Consider the following 12907-nt stretch of genomic DNA (forward strand, 5'->3'; position numbering starts at 1 on the left):
CACAAATGAGCTAAAACCCATGACATTCAGCATAACGGACAGATACTCTAAATAACTGAGCTGATCAGCCACCTTCTGAAACCTCAGAATAATTGTGCCATTGAAAGAATTAAGATTTTCTTTGTGACAGAAAAGCAAACAGAGGGATCGAATGACTAAATAAAATTAAATAAAATTAATTAAAATAAATCTTAATTACAGTATAACAAGAGCTGGGTCTGTCTGTTTGTCTGAAAACACGTCTGCCATAAAAAGATTACTTTCGATAGGATTTGAACTCGTGATATTCAGTTTGGTAGACCGAAACTCTAACACCTGCACCCAATGACTGCTGCATAGCTCTGCAGAATACTTGTGTACATAGGTATTACGCCTGATGATCTCTCGCTGCTAGCTATCCAGTGTTATATAATATAGATACACTCCACATGGTTTAATTTGCTCCACAGCTCAAACATTTAACAATAGGCACTTACAGTAATAATATAACACTAGTACCTTGGCAATCCTGCGTGATGTGAGATATCATTTGGGGTAATAACTAACTGTACAGTTATTCTGGAATACTAGGCAGCAGTCGATTGGCACAAGTGTTAGAGTGTCGGTCTACCAAACTGAATATCTCAAGTTCAAATCCTATTGAGAGTAATATTTTTTATGTCAGACATGACTTCAGACTGAAAGACACCGCTCTTATTATAGTAAAAATTATGCATGAATCTAAACTAATAAGATAGTAATTAATAAATAAAAAATATTTTAGTTGTCACTTGACCTTTATGTTAAAGTCGTGTCTCTTGTGATGAACATGATATGGTGCAGAGGACATCTGTAACATGCGTTATAATTGACTAATTTTTGTGATTCTAAACATTTCCACTATATACAGTGGTACCTTTCACATATAGGCCTCTCGATAGATGACAGGCCTCCCGAGCGATGACAGGTCAAATACATGTTTGTCTTGGGAACTGTACGAGCTGCTAACATATCAACAGGAAATCACATGATTTTGAAATTGTCAATTCTTGACATGACTGAGCACATTATGTGAAAGGAAGTGAATATTTTTGAGAGACTGAAAATCCATTTACGGCTGATTTCAAAGTACATGAATGAAATGAAGCTGACAGGGGTTTCAATGAAATAGTTATATCAGACATGTACGAGACAACTACACAATACTATAACTGATAAGGTATAACATAGCTATGTTGCGGTTGACTGTACCTAGACTAAGGGGTGGAGTATGACGGTCCAAACCAGAAACTGATTTAAACAGACCAAAGCTTTTAAATCCTGCCAGAGTTTCCAGAGTGAACCATGTATAGCAATATCAAGGCATGGGTTTGCCTCTCAACGCATGGGTTTGCACAAGTGGCTGAGCTGAATTGATAAGATATGCCAATACAAAACACAAACTGATATACAAAAATAGATTAATTTGGCAAAAAAAGTAGTTTATTTTCAGTTATAAAAATACTATGTTCTAAAATAGATGTCACTTGTGGTGGCAAGGTCGTGTTGTTATGCTATGAGCTGATGTTTATCCGGAAGCTTCCCAAGAACTGCACTCATTGCTTGGGATCAATCATTGCCACTCGGGCTGCACAGCGGTATATGCAATGACGAACATCCGTCTCTTTGGTTTTTATACCTCCATGAATTTAAAACAGGGTTAATGTCACCCTTTTCACACCCTTTTTGGTCTCGTACTCGAGATTTGTCCCCCCTGTAAGAAATTGTTAAAACAATCACAGAGAAGACAGTGATGCTGGGAATCACATGTAATTCATGCATAAACATAGATAGAGTTTTAATAGAGCTGTTCAACGCTAGCTCTCATGCATATGAGACATGTTTAGTAATATAACATACAAGCGTTCCAACCTTTTATGATAACTTAGCCACAGGAAACCATGTCTCTATAAGAGGAGCGCAAAGTGACACAGATGATGGGCATGTTTATAGTATTGTGATGTCATGCATTGCCATGCTGGTTAGCCTACTGATATATCTACCTGCGCGAGGTTCTGCCATGCAAGAGTGACCCTTTATACTACCCTTAGGGTCAAATTTTTACCTTTTACTTTGCTTATTCCATTATGCTGTGGAAAGCAAAGAAAATCATATGTTAAAGATGCTTTCCTTTTCAATCTATATGTATATTTCTCAAAGTATGTCGTCCGTCCGTATGTCGTATGTCTGTCTGCATTCTGGCTATAGCTATTATTAGAATAACTGCAGCTGGACAACAATGCTGATGCAGTGTCATGGATTACTGTCATTAGAAGCCTAGCAGCCTACTGCAATTTTCCATTGGCAATGTGCCAGGCTAACAGCTTGAAAGTTACAGTTGTTTGACAAAGTTTTAAAACCTTCACAGTTGTTTTCATTTTTCTCTTAATTTATTTAAACTACACAAAACAATTTTCTCATGATATGTAGTTTGAAAGTTAGAATGGTAAATGTTGTTTTATGTTAAATACAAATCAATTTTTTGTCCAGACTTTTTTATTATCCGGGCAACGTCGGGTGGTACAGCTAGTATTTCTATAAAACTGCCTGTTGTTGCATATAGGCAAGGTAATTTTTAAGCTTGTATTTTTTTATTACACCAAAGTTAGTACTAATCTACTTGTACTAACTGACAGGAAATTGCTTTACTCGTAAGGAAATGTCAATAGTGTGTATCATGCTATCACATGCGATCTTTTATCCATCTATAACTTATATATATATTATTGAAAACAACAAATTAAATTTTCTAACTTGAATTTTTTCATCTGGCAACTTTAAATTGAAAAATTAGCATATTCTTAGTCAATATCATCTAGAAATTCTCTTAGAAGTACAATGACTAGTTCCGAGTTCAGTAAGGGAACACAACTACTGGAAAACGCATCAAAAGTTTAAAACTATCACCTAACAGAATGAAAATCGTGCGGGTGTAACTGTCAATGTTGAGTGGTATGTTTCCCCTCTGATTATGGAGTACAGTGTTACCTCGTCTATCACAAACCCTACACTACGCCTAAATAGTACACCTAGTTGTACAGGTCCTGGAATTAATTTAGTAATACATGTAGTTGTGACTCCCAACTTTCATTGGTTCAACTCAGTTTCCATGATGTTTTTGTTTTCCTCTAAGCTATATGTATTGTGGTACGAGGGTGGCAATAGAGGCCTACAGTTTGCTTTCACGTACGTCGTTTGTGTCACCTCCGAATCCGCCAGTTTTGCAGTTCTAAGTTTTATAGATGCGTGTTTCCTTTTATAACAGGGCATCATCTTTCTCAGCTCTGACCTGATATAAATAAAAATCCAATACTGTGGACTATTGTAAACAAGGGTTTTTCATTGACTTAAGCTAAAGGTAATAAGCAAAAGAGGGGTGGAGATATGTATCTCGTTGAGCTGCACAGATCATGAGTAAGCTCTATTAAAACTATGGTTTATTACTTGACAGTGCGTCATGCGTGACAACACAGGCTTCAACTAATTGGTAAAGTAAATCACTCTCGTATCAATGCATTTTTACCCGTTAAAGATAATATTAAACATAATTTTTTAATATAGAATTAATTATCAGCTCCCGTAACGCATTCAGCATAAGGGCTAAGAAATTGCAAAGTTCAAGTTTTATTCCTATAGACCTGGAGAGACCATAGACCTGGAGAGGCAGTGGTTTGTTTATTAAAACTGGTTATGTAATAGCGATCGGTTCCTGCAGTATTTGACATTCAATTGTAATTTTATTTACTTAGCTGATGAGAATTTCAAAAATTAGTAAACTGATATAGTTGACTCGCTATAATAACTCCCAATGGCAGTCTTGAATTCAAACTGAATATCACTTGTAGCCTTTAAAAGGCCTCGAAATTATGATTCCATTTCTATAATGATCCTTTGCGAGATCTGTTCTTGGAAAAATAATTATTGTAAATTAACCTTCCTACCAACTTGTAAAATTTCATTAATTGAACATTGTTATGAAGGAAGCAATATTGAAAGCTTAAAAATACAGTGACTCGTATGCCAATTGTAGACGTACAAAATTCAGTTAAATTCAATGGAGTCTACTATGCGTCAGCACCATAGTTTATATGGCAGCACCTTTAATCTTCAATAATATTTACCTGAAGTTGCGGTTGGCTAGAATGTAGAGGAAAAAGTTGATAGCATGGTTGAGGTATTGAAGTTGGTAGGCTGCGTGGTCAAAGATGAACCTGTCTCTATTCCGATAGTCCCACTCTATGTCTAGTGACATCATTGTTGACACTCCTCTCGGGATCATTAATACTACGAATGTGATGGAGGCAGCTACCACAAGAGTCGTGGCTTTCCTTCAAGTGTATTAATTAAAAGAGAAGTCAATAGCTACATGTATGTTTAGCTTGTGTCTCAGCAGTGCTGACTTACCTATCCTAATACCTATGGCACACTTCAGAATTATCTAATTATTTATGGCACTCTTCAGATCTGTCTGAATATAATATTGCACACTTCAGATTTATCTAAAAATCTAGATTTTTAGAATGAGTAAAGGTATGGACACACGTGTCAATGTTTTTCTTTGGTTTCGACCGAAATCATGAAATGAACGAAAAACATGGAATTATTCGACCGAAGTTCTCAGAATTGTCAGAGCTGTACATGCACACCGAAATCATCTATGAAACGCTTTTAATTGACTAAACAAATTATTAGGGGGCGTGATTCTAGCAGCTTTCGCGATTTATGTAGTCCGAGGCACATAACGCGACTCGTGAAAAAATACTAATGCAATTCGCCATAGTAAATACGACGCAACTGACTTGACTGCACTTGAGATGACAACTCTTTCTACGATGGAACTTTTGCTGTTAAAAAGAAGTTGTTACTATTAAAACAGAAACGGCTTGTAGCCATGGTATCCGAACGATAAAGAACCAACAATAGTGCAATCTAGGCAGTTGCATTGTATGTACTATGTTAAATTGCGCTGGTACTTTTATTGTGTGTTGTAATACGTGTCTTAGACTATACCAATCGCAAAAGCTACTAAAATCGCGCTCGCTAATAATTTGTTCAACCAAGTGAAAGCGTTTCGTCAACAATTTCGGTAAGCATGCACAGCTCTGACACTTTTGTGAATTTTGGCCGAAGAATTTCGTGTTTTTCGTTCATTTCGTGATTTTGGTTGGAATCAACGAAAAAATTGGCCTGTGTGGCCTATCCTTAAAACCGTGGTCTTATAGTAACCGGAACAAAGCTTCTGACATCGAATGCTTTACTTTGGCTGTTGTGTGGCCACACCTCATGTAGCCCATTCATTTCAGCTCTGCATAAACCCATTACGTACCTAATACTTTGAGAGCTGGCACTTTGCTGTGATGGCGACTGAATAAATTTTCTTGAAGTGCCTCCACCAGTTTTCCGACCAGCTTCAGTCACGCTTCCACTGCGAACTGTCATTTGTTGCTGAATTTTATGAGCTTGACTAAGTCTAATGACGATAGCCGTGTTCAGTGTCACTATAGCAATGGCCGGAATAAAAAAATACATCATGATCCATAAAATAATCTTCGATTTAAAAAGCCGTTCATTTTGCTCTTTAGGAGCGCACTCCATGTAGTCTTGGAACTGCTTGGATTCGACTATCCGTATGTCCGTAAGCAAGTAGCTGAAGCAGACGAGACTCAGTAAGGGGATTGCAATACATGCTCCAACAATCTTTCTTTTTGTGCAGATAATCTTTGCCTGGCAATAGTAGGAGTTATGTCCCATGAACTGAGCGATTGCAATATTAACATAAATGGTTTTCGTCACAGACACTTTTTTAACCCAAATTATAATTTGTAGAAGGCAATAAAAAGTGTGTGTAAATAATCATATCATGTTGTATGGTACTAGAAGCCCTAGTTTGTAAACTTTCTGTCACACGAACCATCTGATCTTAGTATAAACTGCATTTTGAAAGTAAACAAAGATGCAGAGAACCTTTTGGCAAAGACACATACAGTGAAACTCGGATAACTCAAACTTCAAGGGACCAAGCAAAAGTGTTCGAGTTATTAGAGCGTTCAAGTTATCAGGACAGTCATAAGTGCACGTATTTATCAGTAGATACATGTACATATACAAACTATATATCAATCAAAAGCATAGATTGCTTGTTGCAAGTTAAAGGGTCTCTCGTGTGAAGTTTTAAATATTTTTAATCACAAAGTATAGATATTTTTCTATCACTTGAGATTTGTTTGTTGCTTTAGGTGATGTGACTGCCAGGACGTTCTCAGATTAAAATTGGCAAAACCTGATCGCAGTTAAAACGTTCAGAAAAAAAATACATATGTATTTTTCTACCGAGCGTTTTAACCAAGATCAATTTTGCAGTAAGTCAGTTATTACAAAACTGCTTTACTATTAAAAACCCATTATCAATTTTGCCGATTTTACTTTAAATTTATTTGAATTTTACCTCGCTTTTCTTGCTTTCGTAGGGTTATCGCTAAGCGGATGTTTGGTAAAATTTGATTTTTGCAAACCTTTAGAAAAGTCGTTAATGAAAATATTTTGCCGATGTTGGTAATAACGAGGCCTAAGAACTACTAAAAGTCGATGTTTATCTCTATGGCTTGGAATAAAGTGATATTCTAAATCGGTAATAACAACCGTCTCGGTAGCAGTTTGGCAAAAAAACTGTTCGAGTTAACGGAGTTTCGGTCGAGTTATCTAAAGCCATTCATCATTGCATGGGAGCGGACCAAACAAATACATTGAGTTAACCGTGTTTTCGAGTTATCCGAGGGCGAGTTATCCGAGTTTCACTGTATTTAAATGCTGTTGGTACTGTAAGTGTTTAAAATGCAGGCCACGCAATGTTCACAGTTGTCTTCTCTCTTCTACTATCAATAAAGGTATAATTAGCAATTAAATGACTTGAAGCCTGATGGAAACACAATACAATAGATTGTTCATTACGTGTTACCAAAACGCTGGGACATAAAATAGATTTTGTTTCATGAATGCAAGGCTTTATGAAGTGGCATTTGATTTCTCTACCTCTACGTGTATAATATGATCAGTATGCGAGTTCAGATTTGCCAAAGTATCTATATAAATAACTATACACAGAGACCAGCCATGGCCTAGTGGTCTAGGATTCCTGGCCTACAAACAACAAGTTGGGTTTAATTCCCAAAATAGTCTACTGGTGCTGTCAGGAATGGCATCCAACCTTAAATTTCTCTCTGCGACTGGGCATGTTTCCAGTCAGCAAGGCTTCCTTGCCACAAGGCTCAGACCGCCCAGCCAAGATCATACAGCCACTAATCTTGGCTGTGTTCCACAAACAACCAACACGTTGTTGTGCAACATAGCTCTTTAAAACACGCACAGCCTTTGCTTGGTACCTTCTTTACCTTAATCGGGAAGTAGACAACAGCAAATCGCTCCGATGTCATGAGCATTAGATACCATGCCGAGGTAGCCGTTATTGACGCTTGTATCCAGAAGGCAAAACCACAGGAGAAGTCATTGTAGAATATAGGGAACCACTGCCAGTGTAGCGGGATGTAATGGAGGAAAAGTTCAACAACCATGATGAAGAGGTCTGTTGCCGCAAGAAACATTAGGATTATTCTGGTTGTCCCACCTGCACAGGAAATGCTAAATATTGTAGTGCTACAATGTAGTCTTAAAAACTCCTTTTAAAGGATTTAATATTCAAGCTAAATACTTGAATTACATTTTTTGAAACTTAATTCTAAACACGATAGAATATTGGCTTCTTTTTTAACCAGCTTCATAAAAACTATCTGTGATACAAGAACAACTATCTTTGATACAAGAAAAACTATCTTTGGTACAAGAACAACTATCTTTGATACAGGAACAACTATCTTTAATACAAGAACAACTATCTTTAATACAAGCACAACTATCTTTGATACAAGAACAACTATCTTTGATACAAGATCAACTATCTTTGATACAGGAACAACTATCTTTGATACAAGAACAACTATCTTTGATACAAGAACAACTATCTTTGATACAAGAACAACTATCTTTGATACAAGAACAACTATCTTTGATACAAGAACAACTATCTTTGATACAAGAACAACTATCTTTGATACAAGAACAACTATCTTTGATACAAGAACAACTATCTTTGATACAAGAACAACTATCTTTGATACAAGAACAACTATCTTTGATACAAGAACAACTATCTTTGATACAAGAACAACTATCTTTGATACAAGAACAACTATCTTTGATACAAGAACAACTATCTTTGATACAAGAACAACTATCTTTAATACAAGAACAACTATCTTTGATACAAGAATACCTAGCTATGTTTTACTCATCTTTTATATTTACTAGTACCCTGGCAGTGTGGTGCACAATGAAATATCATCAGGTGTAAAGTAACAGCACAAATATTTTGAAATTTACAAAGGCGGTTGATTGTGCAGGTGGTGGAGGGTCGGTCAACCAAACCGAAAGTCACGAGCTCGGATCAGTCAGAAAGAAATTTTTGTTCTCAACTTCCAAACGGGTTTCAGGCGGGTGGATATGATTCTTAGTATAATAAAGATTTATTTATTACTAGTACACTGGTAGTCCCAGGTGTCGTGAGAGGTCATCACATGTAATAATTATGTGCATAATTATTCAGTTGTACAGCAAGATAATTGAGTGTTGCAGTGGTAATGCGTTTCGCTTCGAATCTGGGTTTGTATCATTCCCAACGCTCTTAGCGTAACTTCCGGTAGGTAGATGGGCACAGCTCTTATTACAGTAAAGATTTTGAGATTCTCAATGAGTAACATTGACTCGTAATGGCAGCCCTGATCAGTGCCCTACCTCCCTCCCAGCCTCCACACTCATAAATCAATATTATGACTTATTTAGTGAATATTAAGCTTTCTCGGTATCCATTTATTTTAGAGGGTAATGAAGCATTAAGCGATCATCGGTACAAGAATTGATAAATGTAAGTGAGCGGATCTTAAATTTGATTAACAGGCTGTTATGTGGTTATCGTGGCAGTTTATTGGCAGCATGCCAGGTTTTCTAGAGCACAAAGTGATGGTTGGTATAACAGACTACAGCTAGCACTAATTGCTGTGTTTCAGTAGTAGCTAATGTAACAGTTGGATCGGCTTGGATAAAGGGACAATTGCATAAAAATAGCTACAAATCAACATACGTACTGGCATTCCTAGAATTATACACATCTTTATGGCTGGTTCTACTATATGTAATGATTGCTACTGATGGGGTTGCTTTCACTTAAATTACAGCAACATCCTAACAACATGTGCGAAATTAATCTTTACTATCACTATGTTCCCATGACACGTATCGTGCAGATCTGGAGTTGTGCGTAAGTTGCGTTACCATGCGAATGAAATATTTCTATGGACATTCGCATGATGTAGATTGTCTTTGGCGCCTTGTTGACAAAAGGTAAGGAAGTGTACGCTGTAAGTTGAAAGTTAGCGATGCAAACCTGTGAAACTTGATCGAGAAGGGACGACGGGAGTATTGAAAATGTTTATAATTGAATAGCTGGTGCAGTATTTTAATGCGCATCATTCACAATTGCTGTTTCCATTATTTGCGAGCATTATGGATTCGATAAAGTTTGAATCGCAAAACTCGCTTAGCTTGGGATTAATGCCGTTTCCGTGATGTGGTTAACTTGTGGATTGGCTTGAATTATATTGCCTGTACAGGAGTTGAACTCAGATATCTGGTTTCACAGCAAAGCGCACTACCAACTGCACTACTGGACTCCCTAGCAGTACAGTAATACTTCAACTTACGAGTGCTCCAACGTACGAGAAACTTGAGATACGAGCCAGCTTTTAAGCAAGTTTTAGCACTAACATATGAGCCATGTTTGAGATACGAGCACGTGAGTCAGTTGCCAAGTATGCCAGAGGTGTTTTATGAGAACTGCATCACTCTGTATTTTTCAACTGCTCATGTTATACTTTTGTACCGTGTTTTTTGTGTGCGATTTTCAGTGCAGAATTAAAAGTACTCTGCGTTGACCGAAAGTTTGCCAATAAAATGAAAGATAATGCAAAGAAAAAGCGAATGATAACAGTTGATATTAAACGGAAAATTATTGAAAAATATGCAAAATGTTTATGCGTGATTGAGCTCAGCATTATGACAGAAATACATCCACAATTATCAAACAGAAGGATTATATTCAGGGCATTTAGTTCGCAAAAGGACTGGCCATAGTTTCTAAACGGCACAGCGATCTTCACGACCGCTGATGGAGAGACTGCTCAGGCATTGGATAAACAATTGGCCGGTTACAGCGTAACTGAAACGATGCTATATAGAAAAGGCCGGTGCTATCTAGCAAAACTATAAAAATAGACATTCGGACAAGTTGGCTAGTGGTCGTGCATTAAACTTTTGTGACGACACCTGCGTTCGTCCTAATCGCAACATGTTGTAAGGGTGACAAAAGCAAACGTCTTTATATAGGATTACCTTAAAACGGCCGGCTAGTCGTGAAAGCGAAACAAAAAAAAATTAGCTCACCAGTGAGAAACTTCAAACTACGAACGCCGAAGAACTTTTAATTACGTTAAGTTAAAAATGAAAGTTTGCTTTTAGGTTTGATTCTACGTTTGTCATTTAAGACATTGATAAAATCCAAATTTATCAAAGTCAACTGTTGTAATGAAGGTTAATTTATATCTCCCTCTCTGGCAAATGCTAGCGTTAGCTGCTATTGTATGTATTTAATTTTACATTTTAATTAATCACATTTCCTTGCATTATTTTTTAATTGTTGCTTTTTGAAAGCATTTGATAAATTAGGACAATAACCAACATGTTCTTTCTGTTACAATATCTTGTTTTGAGTGTTTCATTTGGATTTTTTAAAGCATGGGAACCAATCAATATATATTTAATGGTTCTATATATAAATAAATTGTACCAACATGCGAGTAAATTAACATACGAGCTCAGTCTCGGAACGCATTAAGCTCGTAAGTCGAAGTATGACTGTATTAAGGACTAATTGTATACATGGTAATTACATATCATGATCTCTCACGAAGCACGGTAGCCTACTGCCAGTATATATATTAAAGTTAACCAGTAATAAATAGAGATATTTATTTTTAGTGCCAATAAGATAGGCTTATATAGTAATACGGTAGCACATCAATATAATAATCAATGAATAATATATTGATTACATAAGGAAGACAAAATAATATTCACTGTTAAAAATTAATTGTCAGACCCAACGTGGAATATGGAGGCACAGACCTTCCATATAACAATAAGTAGCAGCAAGTCCAGCAATGCAGGGATTTCATTAGTTTTTAATCAGATAGCTTGTAGGTGGGTGTTCAAGAGGCTGGTTTTTTAAACCAGGTGGAATTTTAAAACCAAATGCTTTTAACCACTTGGTGAAAGGCACCGAGCATATGCGTGTGGAGTTTGGATGAAATCGGCCAAAAAATGTTGAAACTCATTGGGTTTACACAGACTAACAGACAGATACACGCAATGACAAAGTGAACTTTAATAGCATAGACATCTAGTAGACTAGGGTAGAGTTTTGAGCAAAAGTCAACAGAGCAAAATTCTCAAGTCTTCAGTTTTTAAACTTGCTGTCTTTAAATATGCCAATTTCCTGTTTGAGTTCTAGATAGGAGTTTTGTCAAATAAATGTAACTTGTCGGGTAAATAAAAAAAGAAAACTTACTGCCAATTTTTCTGCTGCGGGAGAGAATCACCAGAATGAGGCTGTTAGTAATCAGCCCTAAGATGATGATCAACCCATTTATCCATTTCACGACGGCCAGAGTTAGTTGATCAGTTACTTCCGAACTTGCATTCCTTATTGTTGCGTTCAGAGCTGACTCAGTGGAGCTATTGCTGTCAGTCAGCATCCTCGTTGCCGGTTAGCTTATGTATTTCTAGTCAGCGCAGGGAGACTGTGAAGTGGCAGCATACTTGTTGCTGCCGATGGGAGGAAAGTGATGCTTATGTTGGCTACACATTTAAGAATTCTTCTGACATCGACTACAAAGAACAAAGATATTTTGATTGGCTTTTGCCATGTGAAAGAAATATGACCAATTAATATTTTCTTTCATTGGCTTCCCTAACGACAAAGTTTCAATGGAACTTGATTGGTTGAGTTATGTTCGATCTTCCTTTTCTAAACCCTTGTCTGCAGTTGGCTAGTTGCCAAATCTAGTTGTCTGCGTAGCATGGATGTAACTACTAGGACACTCCTTATAGAGATTAGCATCCTAGCAGTCTATTTGGCTGTGAATGGTAGTGCATCTGGCTGGGAAGTTAAATCTCTGAGTTCGAATCCTGTGCCATGCTATTTTCTTTCCTCTAAGTAAGGCTTTGGTCAGATAACACTAATAAGGCTTTATTGTAGTAAAGGTTATAATGAGATATCTGAGTTTTTAGAATTTAGCTAGTTGATGGCTGTGGAATTTGCTCCAGAGTGTTCCGATGTGCATTTCAAATGCTTCTGGACTTCCCACTCGTACTCTGGGGCAAGGGTGATTGTTTTGGTCAGGGGCTCCATTGCAGAAGCAAAGGTTACTGGAGGACACTCTTTTTAAAAAATTTTATTCTTATAGTTGGCTACTAAAATTTCATTTTCTTTTTAAAAGCAACAAATTGAATCATAATAAATAATATATAACTATAAATAATATATAAAAAGTTGTCGTTTTATTCAACTTTCAATTTTTTTAAATATAAATTTCTTACTTTAATGAGACAGTGGAATATCTCACACCTTTTATCCTAGTTTAAAAAAAATTAGGAATGATGTTGTTTGTTGAGATTCTCATCAAGGTCTGTAAGTTTATGTCTGTCAGTGAACATCTATATTTCC

General features: G+C 36.6%; 2 protein-coding genes across 3 annotated transcripts in view; one reads left to right on the top strand and one right to left on the bottom strand.

Annotated features, from left to right (window-relative positions):
* The window catches only part of LOC137403846 (dynein axonemal heavy chain 1-like), a 105223-nt gene that overhangs the window by 8516 nt on the left and 83800 nt on the right, over positions 1-12907 (top strand). The gene's annotated exons all lie outside the window — the stretch shown is intronic.
* LOC137403847 (galanin receptor 2b-like) lies at positions 1101-11960 on the bottom strand. Of its 2 annotated transcripts, XM_068089919.1 has the most exons (7): positions 11750-11960; positions 7407-7639; positions 5345-5742; positions 4140-4346; positions 3209-3307; positions 2084-2108; positions 1595-1732 (listed from the first exon to the last, which is right to left on the bottom strand). In XM_068089919.1, the coding sequence occupies exons 1-6, from the start codon at positions 11934-11936 to the stop codon at positions 2096-2098; spliced, it is 1137 nt and encodes a 378-aa protein (XP_067946020.1). In that variant the 5' UTR covers positions 11937-11960; the 3' UTR covers positions 1595-1732; positions 2084-2095. The 2 variants fall into 2 exon arrangements, with proteins under 2 accessions (XP_067946019.1, XP_067946020.1); XM_068089918.1 differs by lacking the exon at positions 2084-2108 and having other exon boundaries at positions 1101-1732.

Source organism: Watersipora subatra, chromosome 9 (genome assembly GCF_963576615.1).
Source record: "Watersipora subatra chromosome 9, tzWatSuba1.1, whole genome shotgun sequence".
In the NCBI taxonomy this organism is placed as follows: domain Eukaryota; kingdom Metazoa; phylum Bryozoa; class Gymnolaemata; order Cheilostomatida; family Watersiporidae; genus Watersipora; species Watersipora subatra.

Coding starts and splice junctions, on each gene's coding strand:
- LOC137403847 (XM_068089918.1), bottom strand. CDS start 11,936: ATGCTGACTGACAGCAATAGCTCCACTGAGTCAGCTCTGAACGCAACA. Junction 4,347..5,344: donor GCCAGCTCTCAAAGTATTAG/GTACGTAATGGG, acceptor ATACACTTGAAG/GAAAGCCACGACTCTTGTGG. Junction 1,733..3,208: donor TCGGAGGTGACACAAACGAC/GTACGTGAAAGC, acceptor AATTTCTTACAG/GGGGGACAAATCTCGAGTAC.